This window comes from Physeter macrocephalus, chromosome 5 (genome assembly GCF_002837175.3).
Source record: "Physeter macrocephalus isolate SW-GA chromosome 5, ASM283717v5, whole genome shotgun sequence".
NCBI lineage: Eukaryota > Metazoa > Chordata > Mammalia > Artiodactyla > Physeteridae > Physeter > Physeter macrocephalus.
The window spans coordinates 78,077,839-78,097,011 of NC_041218.1; the positions used below are offsets into that span (position 1 = coordinate 78,077,839).

General features: G+C 38.4%; 1 protein-coding gene and 1 long non-coding RNA gene across 10 annotated transcripts in view; one reads left to right on the plus strand and one right to left on the minus strand.

The window, feature by feature from the left end:
- The window catches only part of TRA2A (transformer 2 alpha homolog), a 21,484-nt gene extending 9,213 nt beyond the window's left edge, over window positions 1–12,271 (minus strand). For 2 of the 9 annotated variants that reach the window (XM_007108578.4, XM_007108577.4), the window contains exons 1-2: window positions 12,062–12,271; window positions 1,778–1,911 (exon numbers count right to left, since the gene is read on the minus strand). In XM_007108578.4, coding sequence (XP_007108640.1) covers window positions 1,778–1,911; window positions 12,062–12,097 — 170 coding nt within the window. In that variant the 5' untranslated portion in view covers window positions 12,098–12,271. Of the gene's footprint in view, window positions 1–1,777; window positions 2,504–3,690; window positions 3,811–11,458; window positions 11,549–12,061 lie in introns of all 9 variants that reach the window. The other 7 variants (XM_024128114.3, XM_028490116.2, XM_028490114.2 and 4 more) reach the window with 7 other exon arrangements.
- Window positions 12,272–12,547: 276 nt separating this feature from the next.
- Window positions 12,548–19,173, plus strand: part of LOC129392141 (uncharacterized) — a 34,033-nt gene continuing 27,407 nt past the window's right edge. The window contains exon 1 of the long non-coding RNA XR_008617427.1: window positions 12,548–12,576. This is a non-coding gene — a long non-coding RNA (uncharacterized lncRNA). The remainder of the gene's footprint in view (window positions 12,577–19,173) is intronic.

A 19,173-nucleotide genomic window follows, 5' to 3' on the forward strand; every position in this document is an offset into this window, starting at 1 on the left:
CGGATTGGCTGGGCCCATGAGCCATGGCCGCTGAGCCTGCGCGTCCGGAGCCCGTGCCCCGCAACGGGAGAGGCCACGACAGAGGGAGGCCCGCCTACCACAAAAAAAAAAAAAAAAAAAAAAAATCAATAGTTACATTTAAATGCAGTTGTCCTTCGTGTGGAGGGCTGACTGTACCATGCCATTTTATATAAGGGACTTGACCATCTGAAGATTTGGTATCCGCAGGAGAACCAATCCTCCCCCAACAGATACTGAGGGAGGACTATACTAAGAAAAAGTGACGTTAATTTAAAACCTTTCAGGACTGCTTACCTTTTCTCTAAGTCAGATAGTGATAAATATTACGAAAAAAATTAGGAATAAGGGAATAAAGAGTGTGCATGGTATTTAATGTTCTCCAGTGATACAAGAGCAGAGAACTGCATCAAGTGATATGAGAATATCTTGACGGAAGAGAATTCTAGGCTAAGGGCAGCAAGTGCAAAAGTCCTAAAATGAAAATGTCCTCACTTCTGTTTCTACACCTGAATTCTATCTAGCACTATTCTGCACATGTGGATTCAATTAAATACGTGGAGCTGTTAGCAAATCAAGCACTACGCTGGATCCTGGATACAACAGAGAAAAAGACATAGCTGTGGATCGCAGGAAAAGTACAGCCTTTTAAGTGATTCTTCTGTCTCATGCCCTCTTGCAATCTCACTCTTCAAAGACATAAATTACCTCTTTAAAGAAGAAATTACAATGACTCATCAAACCGACTGTCCAGGTTGTTTTTATTTATTTACTTTAAATTTTATTTATTTATTTGGCTGTGTTGGGTCTTCGTACGCGGGCTTTCTCTAGTTGTGGCAAGTGGGGGCCACTCTTCGTTGCAGTGCGCGGGCTTCTCATTACGGTGGCTTCTCTTGTTGCAGAGCACGGGCTCTAGCGGCACTGGCTTCAGTAGTTGTGGCTTGTGAGCTCTAGAGCGCAGCCTCAGTAGTTGTGTTGCACAGGCTTAGTTACTCTGCAGCATGTGGGATATTCCCGGACCAGGGGTCGAACCCGTGTCCCCTGCATTGGCAGGCAGACTCTTAACCACTGCGCCACCAGGGAAGTCCCAGGTTGTTTTTCACTGTTTTTTCCGCACACCAGTACACCTGGGACATCTGATACAGTGAGCCCTGCAGTGGCTCACTAGAGTCTTTGTTTTAATCAGTGTAAGTGGTAGTGGCTGGGGCTCTGAATCACTCCAGGACCACTTCCTGCCAATTGTATCTGACCAGAGTTCCAGGCTGGACCTACTTAGTTAGAATCTTCAGGTAAAGGATGTAGCTGGAAGGTGAAACTTGAAAAATCTTCTCAAATCATTCTGATAACCAGTACAACATACATACATCAACCATCTCTGCACTAAACTGCATGCCAAGTCTCCAATGGAGAAAATTACCTTTTTGTTGTGCAAATATTATTGAAATAAAATCAAACATTAACCTTTAAATGCCAAGCACATTTAAATCAAACACATATTTAATTTGTATTAATAGTTAGCATCAGATAGATTAATGGACTAAGGGAAGATTCTACCTTATCTAAGTCTTTGTATCTATTATGTATCATTCATTTCTAAACCATAGCTTAAAAAAAAGACAACTTCATGATTTTGAGTCTTCAGTGAAATTTCCACAAAAAAATGCAACAAAAATGAGGGATTTGGTAAAAACCACTTTGCCCTGAAAAATACAAGAAAAGCATTTTAAACATACTTACATATTATTTTAAACACACTTACCTGGATTTTGATCTTGATCGAGAATGGGATTCAGAGTGTTTGGAAACTCTTGATGGACTACGAGATCCTGACCTGCTCTCCGATTTTACACGAGCAGGAGTTCCCGTTGGAGATTTTGACTGAGAGCGAGACTCCTAACAAAGAAGACAGTATTACAAATGGCACTGGTCACGTAGATGCCTAACACCTAACATTTAAAGTACCGTAATTATTTATATTGATTGCTCCTGAAAAACAAATGGTTAGGCAACACCCTCCAGAAAAAATTTCAGCTCATTAATAACCCATTGTTAATACTGCTAACTGTCCTCAGTAATTCCCTACTTGAACCAGATCACCAATTCTCTATTAACTAAGTAATCATGCAAATTCATCTACAACTTGATCATACAGACACTGGAACATAAACCATACATTTACTTAACCTAGGACCCATTCATTCTTCCAGATTCTTTTAATTCTACTTCACTCTTGCTTTCTACTTCTCTTCATTCTTCATTGAGTTTTTCATTTTTCATACTTCGTGTATTCTTCCCCAATTCAAACAATTCAAAATAGCCTTAAAAAAATATTCAAGTGCTTCTATCTGACCAATCTTCTGTTCAATTTTTTCCCCCATTCAATTTTAATTTTCTGATCTTTAATACTTTTCATTAGCCTTCTTTTATCTTGATTTATCTTCCACATTCTTGGAAAAAACTCTTCAATTTCTTCACGAACATTAACCTTAATGGAAAAAGAACATTTAGTATATTTAAGCACGTGGGGATTATAAAACTCTGCTGGAGTTCAGAATGTTATCTACCAAATGGAAAAGCCAGCAGGTAAAGTGCAAATAACTAGTTTATTAAAAAAACAATTTTATAATCTTTAAAGTTGTTCAAAAGTCTAGTTTCTAACAATTAAAGAGAATTTACTGAATTTCTCTAAATGTTTTTACCATACTCTTCACCCTCCTCCCCTTTCATGTTTCATCCTAGTTCCTAAAACGTGAACAGTTTTAATATAAATACTTAATTCAAGCATAACTCTAACAAGCTGTAACCCCCCCACCTATGCCTTAAGTTTTCACTAATTTATAACCTGAAGATGCCCCGTGATCTTAAAATAAGCCATGCTAAGGTATCAAGATATAGTTAAAGCAAAGCATCATAGGCTGAAATATTTGTACACACCTATCTAAACTCACATTATAAGACACATGTTGAGGTTCAAAGTAAAAAAAAATTAGTAAAATCACTACCATCTCCTGATTTTGTTTGACCACTATCTTTGCTCACTCTGACTTAACCAGAAAGATACAACCTGAAATAAAACAAGCATACTGAAAAAAACCAAGGGGAAAAGAAAGCATGAAATTTTAAAAATTTCCCCTTTGGCTTGTAAATTCCTAGTAGTAGATGTATTTTTGCAACTGAGCCATTTTTAAAATTCTATTTTATCCAATGAAGTATATATCGTACATTACAAAATTAGTATCATGGTCTTTGTTTATCCTACCTCTTCTGTTCATAATTTTTGCACATTTTATGCAGCTATGCATACTTATACTCCCTTCAGTAACTATATCCTTTATCAGAAAATTGACTGGTTAAAAGCCTGTTTTTTTTTTTTTTAAATTTGATAGACATATGAAGCACTTATGACCGAAGTAGCATGGACAGTTTGGTTTCTCTGTCCGCTTAAGCCTTGATTATTAGTGAAAATAATCCCAATTTCGCACCAATTTTCATTTAGGCTATTAAGACTATCACGCAACTTCCTTAAAGTTTTCCTTCAGGTTTAATGTCAAAAGACTTATTCATCAAGGACAGTACTAATGCTGCTAGGCCTATTTATTTTTTTCAAATGAAAACAAAATCAAAATATATAGCTACCTTTCTGTTCAATATCAGCTTTTCCCATTTATTTACCTACAATAAGTCTTTCACCACATCTCAGACACTTTCTAAATTTCTGGACAGATGCCTGGAGCAGGCACAGCAACTTAGGCTTTTTCATTCACTGAAACTGTAAAAGCAGCATATTCAGGACTAAAAACAAAAAGAAAACAAAAGTATGGCTAATTCACTTGTAATTGAAGTATCACGGGCCAGTTCAGTACCTATAATTCATTAGGTAAAAATATATTCCCCTCTCCCTTTTGGCTTTTCCTCATATAAAACAGATCCCCTGGTATAAATCTACAAACATCACCACAGCCTTTGTTATACATATAGAAAGCTTTGTGTTCTGTAACACTCTAAAACCTTTAATTTTTAGGATAGAAATCAAAATGTTATACATTAGGTTTAAGCCTTCCATCATAAAAACAATAGTTGAAAATTATTCAGTAGTGCTGAAAATAACCACTTTTTAGGTATTAATGTTAACAAGGTAACTCCGTAACAACTTAAAATTTAAATTTTAAATCCCATTTCTGGTATAGCAACCCATTGGAAAATATGCAATTTTCCTTTTAGTTTGTAACAAAAGCATTAAGATATGACAGAATATCTTTTCAAAAGACATCAGCAAATTTAAAAGAAGGCTTGCTTTTTATTATCCAAGGTGTCACAAATACCTAACACCTCCTTTGCTGCCTACTCTTCAATTTTTATACCAGGGAAACCTCAAACTACATATTTTTTTCCCCCAGAATCATTCAAGATTAAGAAAAAGTAACTTCCCTTTAACTTATAAAGATGTCAATAATTTTAACTTCCAAAAGCAATTTAGAGACTTATCTATCTAAAAAGTAAACCAGGAACTGTCAGTAAACTTAGAGAATAAACTGCAAAGCATAAAAAACTTTTAATCTTCATAATTATTTTTACTATAATACCAAACAAACGGCCTGTCATTGTAAAGAACTGGTAGTTTTAGTCTTCAAACACACATTGTCATATTCACCGTTTAAAAATAACATTCCTCAAAGGCTGATAACCAAATAAATGCCACTTTCACCAAACTGTGCATTGGAAATCAGGCAACCATAAGCCCTTTATGGACAAATGCTAGATTATCCTTTTCTACCTTTGACTTGTCTTCATTATGAAATGGTAATTTCAACTTTTCCCAAAGAAATTCATACAACTATTCAGAATTTGGAAACAGAATTGAAATTGCGAAGAGAAAAATAAACTAAATATTGAGAAGGGGTGTTATCTGTCCTGTTTCACTAGAGACTACTTAACCTGCTCTTAAAGCTGTCCAGTCAAGAAGTTCTGCAAATTCTTCAGTAACCTGCATCTAGACCCACCAACCATTAAAAATATAGTGCCTACTTGAAATGGGCAGATTAATGACTCAACCAAATCATATCACGAATTTTAACAGAAATATATCTTAAGGAGGCTTCCAGTCTACCTTACCTACTATAAACCAGGAGCTAGGCAGAAAGTTCTCACAGTACAACCTGCTTATTAAATAGTGTCTGTTTGTTTTTTGAACTATTTTTTATTAACAAGATGCCTCTGGTGGTAGCTGAAGGACACAGCCAAAAATAAAAAGAAGGCGCTAACTACAATTACTAAGAAAGTACTATAGTGTGTCCAATACAAGCGAAGAACTATCTTTCTATGTATAAAAATAGTATAACCATTTACTATTTTTTAAACCAGGAAAAAGGTTATTAAATATGTTCATGTTGTCGAACATGAACGATTCCTACAGCAAACAATAACTGCAGGGTCTTTTAATACAGCTAGTATATTATAGATGGGAAAAAAATTCTGACCATATGTATGCTTAATACTTACAGCCCATTAAAATAAACCAATATAAATGCTATGCTGTAACCCACTCTAATATTATGGCAAGGCAAATTCCAAGGCAAACGCCAAGTAACAATGCCAAGTTTACAGAAATTCAAGTCTATATGAATATAGTATAAGCTTTTACAACAAATTCTCAAAATTATATTTCCCTACTACTTTGTGAAATTGGAGATTTCCACAGAAACATACTAGTGCATTTAGGTAAACTATATGTGGGGGTGGGGAGGATCTTAAATTACCCAAATAACTTATATTTATTGTACTAAGAACTTCATTCTTTAGGATTTGAGGGAAACCTTCTGTGTTTACTCACTTCTTTCATTTCAGTCTAAAGAAATAGCAGTTCTGCTTCCTTCCTTTCGAGTATGATAGACTGCTTCTTTTACAGATTCATCCTTAGGCTTGTGAAAGAAATACTTTCACTCTCTTTTTAATCCATAACTGGTATTAGAGCCATTTCTTAAAAAGAAAATACCGATTGCTCATAACATTAGCTATTTTTAAATGATAATTTCCCCTTTTTAAAAGTCATACCAGTATGCTGCATTCTAAGTAAGATTAAAGTGGTCTTTGTATCTACAAAGGCTCACACATATTCCAACCTGTATGTCTTTAAATTCTCTAAAGTTTGGAATAATTTTGGCAATGTGTTAGACAAATTATTAAGGAATTGGCAGTTAATCAAATTTAAACTCATGTCACACTGTGAAATTACCTGTAAAATCTACAAATCTTCTGTACAAATTTTATTTATTTAGTTAGTTTGGCTGTGCCACAGGGCTTTGCGGGATCTTAATTTCCTGGCCAGGAATCAAACCCTCGCCCTCGGCAGTAAAAGCTCGGAGTCCTAACCACTGGACTGTCAGAGAATTCCCTTCTGTACAAATTTTAAATGTGGCTCATAAACCGGCCGGCTTATATGCCATGATCAACTGTAATGTCCAAAAAGCTAGTGTGTAAGTGGCAACTTCAAAGGTACAGAAACAAGTGTAAAAAGACTAAAGTGGTTTAACTATATCAAAACAAACTACTAAGAACCTGTTACAGAATTCCCTACTTCTGTTCTCATCTTCTAATGTCATGGAGTATTTACAAATCTTGAATAAGTAACACTACAGGGCCTTACTTTCAAGGAAAAAAATCATAACTTTTCTTCTACCTCAGATTGGTCAGGCCTAGTCACTCACTTTGGCGAAAATCATGAGACAGTAAGGACTATACAGAACTACATACAGCAGTAACTTAAAGGAGGGAGGGGAAACCACACTTCCTTCTGTTATTCCCTTCTCAACTTTTCTTTTTTTAGTGTTTACTGATTCTTCTCCCTCTCTGATCGCTACCATTTTCTCACCTCCACTTCAGTTCTACTAAATTGGTTATGACATGTGAACAAACAGTATTAATTCACTCAGCTTGTGGATATATACCTTTTATAAAGGTCCCAGGGTTAGTTACTTGATGCCTGAACACACACTGATGCTATCAAAGAGGTTTTCACACTGTTCACAAGTTCTAAAAAACTATTATGCTGATTACTCATGGCTATTTCACACCTGTTATATTACACACTATACCATAAGTAAGTAACCTCAGTTTATTTACAAAATTAAGTCCATAAACAAAGTTTATCTGTATTTTTTTAAAATGACTTTCATTCTTAAATATTTAAATCTCTTGATATTCTTTCAGATCCCAAGACTCTTTATAATCGTTTTAGGAATGGTACAAATCATAAAAAGTATCTACGACAAATCTGTAAAATTAGTTAGGCACCATGGGTATGATTAGTTGCACTGCTCTTTTTAAAAATCCCAACTTCTGCTTATATTGAGCAAATTAGCATCCTTCAGTGAAAGAATCTCAAATACAAAAATTTGAGTGTTAAAACATCTCCTTAAGTTTTACAAATTCTCTGCTTAAATGGATGGGGGAATAAAAAAAAAAGCGTTAAAACTGGATAAACCATAGTACTTTAGGGAAAAAAAAATTAAACCCAAGACACATAAGACTATCCCCCAAGTTTAATACCACTCCTACTAAAAGGAAGCCTTACCCTTTTGCAACAGGTTGATGAGATATATAAAAGTAAATTGCTGAAGAAGCTGAACTAAGTTTTTTTTTTAAGCTAAACTGCTAACAATCTTAATCTGTAACAGGGATTCAATCTTATTTGTATTCTCTAAAAAAAAAAAAAAGAAAGAAAGAAAGAAAAGAAAAAAAAGAAAGAAGAGGGTTTTTTGTTTTTTTGTTTTTGAAAAAGGAGCCAGTCACCAAGCTGGGTTTTTAATGGCATAGTCATCACCCTTATTATTATTACGAAACAGGGTTCAAAGAAGCAAAAAAACACCAAAAAACAAAACTTTCCCCATTTCTGCTATTCTTCAACAAAATATCTTAACACACACAAATTTAAATTCCAAACTGATACAGATGACTGTTTTGCTCTTCACTTTTATCACCCAGGTAATCATCTCATATATTAAGAAGGGGAACACTAGGAGTCTCTTTAAAATATTCCAGCTACTCAAGAAGCCACAATAAGCTCTGAAAAAAGGATGCCAGAGTAAGTAGTATCCTTCCTCTTCAACTATTCTAAACTATTCTACAAAGCATAGACAATTGTGGAATTATAAGACAGAGAATCCTTAACCTCTATTAAGAGCACTGGGCCACTGTCAAAGAAAAAAATTGGACTTAACGTTTTTCTAAGTTTCGTTCAAAAAAAAAAATTAGGGGTAGAGGGGAATAAGTAAAATAACAAGAAAGTCTTAATTTCTGTTCCCCTTAATTTCTATCAAGGACACTAAAATTTTTTGAGATTGAATTTTAGTTGAAGTTGTATTCTTTTTCTGACGATGACATTCAAAGTCATAGATCAAGTGCCAACCTCACTCCCAGCTCCAAAAGACATTTCCGCTTGAAATTCTGTTAACTTGATATACATGTTCCAAGCAAACTGCTTTAATGGACCTACTTATTGATATTTTAATGGCACCACTATTCTCCTGGATCCCTTAAAAATGTCTCGCTCATTCTTTACATCCCACTGCTGTCCAGTTTAGATCAGAGTTTTCATCAGCTCCTTCCTTAAATATTTCAAGTGTGCCCGGCTGCTCTTCCTATATTAGTCTCTGTTCTTTGCTAAAATTCCTTTCATTTCGCCACTCCCAGAATTAAAAATCCATAGATGGCTCCTTACTGCATATTGGATTAAGTCCAAATTCCTCAATCTAGAATTCAAAATCCTCCATTATCTGACTACACAGCCGAATCTATCATGTCTCATTAGTCCAGCAGCCTCTTGCTTGTCTCATCCTTATAATCAATATTCGTATTTCCCTTATCATAATGTCCAGCATAAGTTTTACTTACTAGATAAAGCTTTCCCTTTCCTCTAAGCTCACGAAACTGCTCAGCTTTATTTTCTGAATTCCTTATTAATTCTATCACACAGCACTTGATTATATACTTACTTTTACCCAGATGTGAGCTGTCAGTCATCTCAAATCAGACTCCAAGCTCTCTTTCCCTCAAGAACACCTGGCCTTTACTAAAAAGGTAGTGGATGCTCAACAGTTTCACCCCAGGCAGAAGGGAAATTGGTTGGTTAACTGTTAGGGTTACTTATAACAAAATTCAGCCAATTACATTTTCTTTCCTAAAGCTCTTTTACTCCAGTCCTTTGAAAATGCAAGAGATATTAATATATAATGGAAAATTAAGCTCCTGTCATTGTTTTCAGCAAACTCCATTAATGGCTCTGAGACACTGAAGTGCAGTGTGCTCCTTTAGAAAAAGTAATCAAAATATATACACGGCACAGTTTAAGTATACAATGAGCAATGGACTGGGACTTGTAAATCTCAGATTTCTGGCTGCATGGTCTTCTGGGCCTCAGTTTTTAATTTCTTAAAATGCTAAGAGTTCTCCAACCCTTGCAAGATTATGAGCAGTATATGAGAAAATATGTCAAAGACGGCGGGGAGGGGAGGAGATCCTAAAATGCTACAGAAGTAGGAACTATTAGTACAAGTCCTGTTTCTTTAATATGTTCCAGTCTCTAGGAACTTACCCTCTAATTTTAAATATCTTTTCAATAAGATGGGGTTACAATGTGTTTATTCTGTACATAAAGCAAATGAAATCTGAATACTGACCTAACAATGTTTTCTCTAATTTGTTTTAGTCAAAAAGTCTGAAGTATAATAACTACTTAAAACACCTCAGAAACATCATTTAAAAATCCTTTTTCTGAGGCTCTCTAAAAGGTTACTACATTTAGATACAAAGATAACACAACAACAACTGTATTCTATAAAAACCTTTTTAAATTGCTGGTTTGTGGTTAGTTGATAAAAGATCACTATAGTTTAAAACCCAAAACCACTGGTGAATATGAAACTGCTTTAAGAGAACAACAACAACGACAAAGCATACACCCTCAGAAAAGTTTCTGGCATTTTAATTCTTCACCCAATTATGAATAAAAACAAATACCTCAACCTACCAAAAAAAAAAGAAAAGGTAACAGGTAAATGTATTTATTATACAATCGGAGTTCATTAATACTAAAACACGTTTGGGTATCCCATGTGAAAAAATATTTTCTATGACCACAAACACTCTAAAAGACGAGGAAAAGGTAAAAACCTTTTTCGATTAAAATAAATCGTTAATGCCTACATGCATTTTAGCTTAAAACTGGGTGGGAATCTTACATTTATTTCTTTCTCAGATTGGTAAGGTAACAATTATCTAGAACTAGCCAAATTCAACCTGATGACTACATAAAAACTAAGAACTTAAAGGAAAACAAGGTCCAAAACAGTATTCCTCTTCACTTCACCACAAACCAAAATAAACATTAACTGCCCAAAACTGTACTGAAGTTAACCGAAGATTAACAGACAGCAAAATTTCTTCCCATAACTACCTAACATTTTCAAAACACGAAGCAGCTTATGACTAACGACCACCTAAATACCATTACATGATTTTAAAAACTTCTGTTGGGACAGTCAATACCCCATCCTAAAAAATGAGCAGGTTCAACTATTCATTAATATCTACGCTCCAGATTTTATTAGAGAAATCCAATCTTAAAGGCATTAAAGATAGCTTTCTTTGTCTCTAACCTCAAAAAGAAAAGCCTAAATTGACCTTCTGATTTAACTGCCTGGTTCCAGATGCTTATCTTATGAACTTCTAAAAAAAAGACAAAATTCATTCCATCCAGCATACACCTCAATTGTTTTTTATGAGTTTCCCCTAGTGACCAGAATGCCAACACAAGAGCCAGGAAATGCTGCCTGGGGACTGTTTTCTTTTCAGGGTTCTACACTAGCTCACATCAATTTTCACTACGAGGGTAACTTCGGAAATATAACCCAATCACTGCTAAACGTTCTAGTATCTTTAAGCTGAGGATAACGTATCTTTGTGATGTTTATATTCATCACATCCAAAATAATGAAAAACTTTGAGCCCTCTTTGCTGGAGGATGGGTTGAGAAGAGAAATGGAAGACAGAGGGCCTGTAATTTTCAGGTAACGTTCTGAGTTAAGAGAATAGAATTAACTACTGTAAAAATACTGAGCCATGAAATTTGTTCAGTTATGTAAGATTAAGACAGAAGATTCCCTTTTTTGTTTTTTTTTACCGTAAAAACCTGTAAAGGAGTGGTCAGTGTTGAGGTGAAAGGTCATAGGAAGAAAAGCATTAGAAGGTGAGATATAAAGAAGAGAAAGAAAAAAAAGCCCAACATCAAGGAATTAGAAAAATAAGGCGTTATAGCATTTCCACATTCATTTTGAAGTGAAAGGAAAGCAGAAGGGACATTAAAGGAAAAGGGCTCCTCGCGTAGTTTTCCCCTCACAGCTCTCGTCTTAAGAACGCTTAAGGGTCGGTGCGGTCGTTGACTAACCACTTCATTAGGCTCGTCCCACCTTCAACCTCAAGGCTTTCGCCTTTATAGACGCAACGCCGCCGGTTCCAACAGAGACGCGGCCGCTCACTGCAATAGAGAGCCAAGGAGACACAGGCCCCAGCTAGTCCCACGCCAGCTTCTCCCCGCCCGGACAGCAGCCCCGCGCACTTTCGACCCCGAGACCCTCTACGATGCTCGGGGTCGCCAGAAACGCCACTGCAGGAAGCACCTACCACTATCCGGCCGGGGGGAACTCCCTGCCGTCTCCTCCCGCCCCACCGGGACCCACACCTCGGAACAGAGATAAGGAAGCCTCGGGGTGGGGAGAAGGCAGGGCGCACCGCTGGGGGAAATCGGACCCAGGGGTCCAGCTATCAGTCTCCAAAGAAAGGGGGAAGGGGAGGTTATCCGTGGTGTTTGGGGCAAGAGTGTAACCCAGAAGCCATCTTGGGATGTGAAGAAGCGACCTCGATGGCTCCAGAGGCTGCTCCCCGCGGGCCCCCGCAGAACTCCCCGCAACCCCGCCCGACCGCGCTCGTCCCAGAGAAACCCCGAGCATCGGGCCGCCGCCGAAGACGGCTCCCGCGGCTTTGTACTCACTCTGCCCTCGAAGTTGTTCTCCTCTACATCACTCATGTCGGCCAGGCACTCCCCAGAACTAAATAAGAGACAGGTCTCGGCTTGAGGGCCGATGGCCTAATCAACCAGCTGACTGGACCGTGGGGAGGAGGAAAGAGTCGGCAACAACAGCCGCTCCACTCCACTCCCACTCGGTCGCAGGCTCCGGCAAAATGGCGCCGGTGCCGCCAGAAACCTTCTGGCCTCCGGAGTTCGCGACGTAAGGAGGCGGAGCGTCTCTATGACGTCAAGTGGCCCCGCCCCCAGCGAGGTTTTGCTGTGTCCCCGGCCTAGCAACGCGGGCCGTCTGAGCTCTGACCCTCCGCGTCTTCTAACCGAATGTCCACCAGACCTACGAACTTCAGACTCCTTCCAACGCGTCAGTCCTTTTGAAGATTTTCAGTCACCAGATAAGCTTTTATTGACCTTGGTCCCTTTATATATTTTCCAAGTGGATTCTGATGGAACAGAAAAAACTGGAATCGTCTACATAATTAGTAGGCTTTTTATTTTGAATGTTTTCCGCACTCTTACTTTTCTCTGCCCTATGTAATACTATTGAAATAATATATGCACAGATGGGGTTATAATGAAAAGTCACAGTTCCTTGCTTCACTCCTCCCTGAGGCAACTGTGTCAATTTTATTTTTAATAATGCTTAGTTCTCTACTAATCTTAGGGAACTAAGCATTATTTGACTTAGTTCCCTAATCTTTTTTAAAAAAATTTATTTATTTATTTATTTATTTTTGGCTGCATTGGGTCTTTGTTGCTGCACGCGGGCTTTCTCTAGTTGCAGCGAGCGGGGGGCTAGTCTTTGTTGTGGTGCATGGGCTTCTCATTGCGGTGGCTTCTCTTGTGGTGGAGCATGGGCTCTAAGCATGTGGGCTTCAGTAGTTGTGGCTTGCAGGCTCAGTAGTTGTGGCGCACGGGCATAGTTGCTCTGCGACACGTGGGATCTTCCCAGACCAGGGCTCAAGCCCGTGTCCCCTGCATTGGCAGGCGGATTCTTAACCACTGCGCAACCAGGGAAGACCCCTTAGTTCTCTAATCTTTGACAGATATTTCTTATATTTTCATAGCCAAGACCTCCCAAATCTATCTACTTAGTTCCCAATCATGGTGGTAATTTCTGAGGTGAATATGAGCTTTATTTGTATTTTGCAATTTTAAACTTAGTTTCCTCATAAAAATTTTTTTTCCATAATACTTTGTGATGAAAAGGTTGATGTGAACCTTCAACCACAGTTTTATGTTAGGAAAGGTAATTGAAAAACATTTTTATGAAGATCGCTACCCCAGGGCAAGATTTCAAGATTTGACTGTGTCTGCTATTGCTAGAGCTAAACATATATAACACCTACTTTTTTAAAAAAAATTTTATTTAAATATAGTTGGTTTACAATGTTGTGTTAGTTTCAGGTGTACAGCGAATTGATTCAAAAATATGTATTCTTTTTGTACATTCTCTATTATAGGTTATTACAAGATATTAAGTATGGTTCCCTGTAGGTCCTTGTTGGTTATCTATTTTATATATAGTAGTGTGTATGTTTTAATCCCAAACTCCTAATTTATCCCTCCCCCCTTTCCCGTTTGGTAACTACAAGTTACAAAACTATATGACTGTGAGTCTATTTCTGTTTTGTAAATAAGTTCATTTGTATCATTTTTTTAGATTCCACATATAAGTGATATAATATGATATTTGTCTTTCTCCGTGTGGCTTCCTTCACTTTGTATGATAACCTCTAGGTCCATCCGATTGCTGCAAATGGCATTATTTTGTTCTTTTTTATGGCTGAGTAATATTCCATTGTATATATATACCACATCTTTATCCATTCATCTGTCGATGGACAGTTAGGTTGCTTCCATATCTTGGCTACTGTAAATAGTGCTGCAATGAACATTGGGGTGCATGTATCTTTGCGAATTACGGTTTCCTCCAGGTATATGCTCAAGAGTGGGATTGCAGGATCATATGTGGTTAGTTCTGTTTTTAGTTTTTTAAGGAACCTCCATACTGTTCTCCATAGTGGCTGTACCAATTTACATTTCCACCAACAGTGTAGGAGGGTTCCTTTTTTTCCACACCCTCTCCAGCATTTATTATTTGTAGATTTTTTTTGATGTTGGCCATTCTGACCAGTGTGAGGTTATCATTGTAGTTTTGATTTGCATTTCTGCAATAATTAGCGATGTTGAGCATCTTTTCATGTGCCTTTTGGCCATCTGTATGTCTTCTTTGGAGAAATATCTTTTTATTTTATTTTTTAATTTTTTAATTTTTTTAAAGAACATAAACACACTGTAGATAGAATTTTGCCTTCAGAACTGCTTTCATTTTTTTTTTTTTTTTTTTTTTTTTTGCGGTACGTGGGCCTTTCACCATCGTGGCCTCTCCCATTGCGGAGCACAGGCTCCAGACACGCTGGCTCAGCGGCCATGGCTCATGGGCCCAGCCGCTCCGCGGCATGTGGGATCCTCCCGGATCGGGGCACGAACCCGTGTCCCCTGTATCGGCAGGTGGACTCTCGACCACTGCGCCACCAGGGAAGCCCAGAACTGCTTTCATTTTATTTTCTTTTTTCCTTTTTTTCTTTTTTTGGCCATGCCGCACAGCTTTCAAGATCTTAGTTCCATGACCAGGGATTGAACCCCAAGGCTGCAGCAGTGAAAGCGCCAAGTCCTAACCACAGGACCCCCCAGGGAACTCCCTGAAGAAATGTCTTTTTTAAAAAAAATAAATTTATTTATTTATTTATTTTTGGCTGTGTTTGGTCTTCGTTGCTGCGCGCAGGCTTTCTCTAGTTGCGGTGAGCCGGGGCTACTCTTCATTGCAGTGTGCGGGCTTCCCATTGTTGTGGCTTCTCTCGTTGCGGAGACGGGCTCTAGGCGTACGGGCTTCAGTAGCCCCCGCTCGCCGCAACTAGAGAAAGCCTGTGCACAGCAACGAAGAGGCAACGCGGCAATAAATAAATAAATAAATAAATAAATAAATAAATAAATAAATAAATAAATAAATAAATAAATAAATCTTATTAAAAAAATCAATAAAAACAAGTGTGTAAGGGGGAAGGTGGACTATCAAAGACTAAAAGTCGGGACTTCCCTGGTGGCACAGTGGTTAAGAATCCGCCTGCCGGGCTTCCCTGGTGGCGCAGTGGTTGAGAGTCCGCCTGCTGATGCAGGGGACATAGGTTCGTGCTCCGGTCCGGGAAGATCCCACATGATGCGGAGCGGCTGGGCCTGTGAGCCATGGCCGCTGAGCCTGCGCGTCCGGAGCCTGTGCTCCGCAACAGGAGAGGCCACAACAGTGAGAGGCCCGCGTATCAAAAAAAAAAAAAAAAAAAGAATCCACCTGCTAATGCAGGGGGCACGGGTTCGAGCCCTGGTCTGGGAAGATCCCACATGCCGCGGAGCAACTAAGCCCGTGCACCGCAACTACTGAGCCCATGCACTGCAACTGCTGAGCCCGTGCACTGCAACTGCTGAGCCCGTGCACTGCAACTACTGAAGCTGGTGTGCTCTAGGCCTGTGCTCCACAACAAGAGAAGCCACCGCAATGAGCAGCCCGCACACCACAACGAAGAATAGACCCTGCTCGCCACAACTAGAGAAAGCCTGCATGCAGCAACAAAGACCCAACACAGCCAAAAAAATAATAATAAGATTTAAAATATATATATATATAAACGGATATGGAAAGCACTTTCAAAAGAAAAAGTCAAAAACTGTTTTTCACAACCTTACAATAAATAACATCTCAGAGACAGTACTTTGAAATATAATAATTATTTGAACAGACAAGTTCTATTTTTGTCTTTTCATTTTGAAATAATTCCAAGCTTATTTTTTTAAAAAAGTTGTAGAAGTAGTATAAAGAATTCTCTTCACTCAGCTTCCCCAAGTATTTTTGGCTTACATAACCACGGGTATAATCATGAAAACCAGGAAATTGACATACTGTTAACTAATCTGCAGACTTTATTTAAATTTCATCAATTGTCTCACTAATAACCCTTTTCTGGGCAAGGATCTAATCCAGGATTATACATTGCATTTAATTGTTATCTTCTTTTAATCTGGATGCTTCTCAGTCTTTGTCTTTTACTTTCAGTCATTGAAATTTTTGAAGAATACTGGCCAGCTGTTTTGTAGACATAACTCAAATTGGGTTGTCTGACGTTTCTCCCCATTAAATTAAGGTTATGTATTTTGGCAAAAATATCACAGAAGTGATGTTGCGTTCATCTCAGTTCATCATATCTGAAGGTACAATACATGATGTCAATATGTCTCATTACTGGTGATGTTAACCTCAATCACTGTTTATCAAGTGATATTTGCTGGATTTCTCCACTGTAAAATCACTTTCTTTCTCTTTGTAATGCAAAAGAGTGTCCTGTGGGGAGATTTTTTTGAGACTAAATACCTTGCTTCTCCTAATACTTTCTTGCCAGCAACAAGTATTACCACGCTATTTGTCAAATGGTTTTCTATTGCCATCATTCCTTCTACATTTATTAATTGGAATACTACTCTAAGGAAGATCTTTCTCTCTTCTCCCATTATTCATTCAATTTATTTATTCAATTATTCATTTTTATCAGTATGAGCTCATGGCTATTTATTTTATTCTATGTGTTCTAATCTATTGCTATCATTATTTTGTTACTCAGATTGTCCCAGAGTTGTCCATAGAGAATCTCTTTAAGTGAACTCTCTATTTATGAGTTAGTTTAAATTTTTTTATGTTTAAACATATATATTTATGTTTATTTGTGTATTGTCTGTTCTTGTCTCTTTTCCATTTTTCTATTGGATTTGTCCCTCAACTTTCAAGAGTTCTTTATGTATTAGGAATATTACCCTTTTATCTATGATGTATGTTGCAAGAATTTTCTCCTAGTTTGTGAGTTGTCTTTTGGTTTTGTTTATGGTATTTTTTGCATACAGTTGTTTTACATAGTCAGATTTATTCACTTATTGCCTTTGGATTTTGAATCATAGAATACCTTCCCTTACACTGAGGTTAAAGGGGAGTTCACTCATGTTTTCTTCCAATAGCTGTGTAGTTTCATATTTTACATTTAGATTCTTTGTCTTTTTTAAAAAAATAAATTTATTTATTTATTTATTTATGGCTGCATTGGGTCTTCGTTGCTGTGCACAGGCTTTCTCTAGTGGTGGTGAGCGGGGGCTACCCTTCGTTGCGGTGCGCAGGCTTCTCATTGCAGTGGCTTCTCCTGTTGCAGAGCACGGGCTCTAGGCGTGCAGGCTCTAGAGCGCAGGCTCGGTAGTTGTGGCTCACAGGCTTAGTTGCACTGGCAGGCAGATTCTTTTTTTTTTTTTTTTTTAATTAATTAATTAATTTATTTATTTTTGGCTGTGTTAGGGGCTCACGGGCCCGGTTGCTCCGCGGCATGTGGGATCTTCCCAGACCAGGACTCGAACCCGTGTCCCCTGCATTGGCAGGCAGGTTCTTAACCACTGTGCCACCAGGGAAGTCCCTACATTTAGGTTCTTGATCCGTTTGGAGTTTATTCTCACGTACGGTATGACATATGGATCTAATTTTACCTTTTTCCAAATGGCTACCCAGTTGTCTCAGCACCATTTATTAAAAATCTCATCTTTGGGGCTTCCCTGGTGGCGCAGTGGTTGAGAGTCCGCCTGCCGATGCAGGGGACACGGGTTCGTGACCCGGTCCGGGAAGATCCTGCGTGCCGCGGAGCGGCTGGGCCTGTGAGCCATGGCTGCTGAGCCTGTGTGTCCGGAGCCTGTGCTCCGCAACGGGAGAGGCCACAACAGTGAGAGGCCCGCGTACCGCCAAAAAAAAAAAAAAACTCATCTTTGCTGCAGTGATGTAAGATGCCACCTTTATTATATGCTAAATTTCCTTATGCATTAAATTTTATTTCTGCATTTTCTATTCTGTTCCCTCGGTCTGTTTGTCTGTTCATGCATCAGTACCACACTGTTTTCATTATAAACACTTTTAAGTTTTAATGTCTGATAGGGCAAGTCCCCTTCCTATACATTTTTATATATTTTTTAAGTTAGCCTCAATAATCGCTATCTATTTTATGGGGAAATGATACCTTTTTATTATTGACTTCCTGACAAAGGAAAAGAGCAATCTTCCTAGTTCCCTCCTCATTATCATCATCATACCATCTCTACTATCATCATGGTGTCATCCATACCAGCTATACCATCTATGTACTAACCATTTTATGCACATTTTCTCATTTAATAAAGCATTAAAACTCAGGCAGACTTTGGGAGGAGTTGAAAATATATAAGTATCTTTCCTCTCCCCAAGCTTACCTTCTCAGTCTTAGCAGGTGAGGAGGTTTTGGTTAATTGAGTCTAACTCCCCTGTTCAGATCTGTATTCATGGAAGTTTAGAAGAGGATCCTTTATGGTCAGAGATGTTAGAAATAGATGGTATCTCCAGTGTCCTCATTTTATTTTTATTTTTATTAAAAGGTTTTATTTATTTTTTGGCCATGCCGAGCGGCTTGAGGGACCTTAGTACCCCGACCAGGGACCAAACCCAGACCCTTGTCAGTGAAAGCCTGAGTCTTAACCACTGGACCACCAGGGAATTCCTCTCGTCTCCTCATTTTATTTATTTTACTTTTATTTTTATTTTTTAAATTAATTTATTTATTTACTTTTGGCTGCCTTGGATCTTCGTTGCTGCATGTGGGCTTTCTCTACTTGTGGTGAGCGGGGGCTACTCTTCGTTGTGGTGCACAGGCTTCTCATTGCAGTGGCTTCTCTTGTTGCAAAGCACGGGCTCTAGCCACGTGGGCTCAGTAGTTGTGGCGTGCAGGCTCAGTAGTTGTGGCACACTGGCTTAGTTGCTCTGCGGCATGTGGGATCTTCCCGGACCAGGGTTCGAACCCGTGTCCCCTGCTTTGGCAGGTGGATTCTTAACCACTGCGCCACCAGAGAAGTCCCTAGTCTCCTCATTTTAAATGCAGACGTGAAGGCTCAGGGAGGGGAAGTCACTTACACCAACAGAGAGATGGAAACAAGTTTAGAAATAATCTAATCCAATTTCTTGATTTCACAGAGGC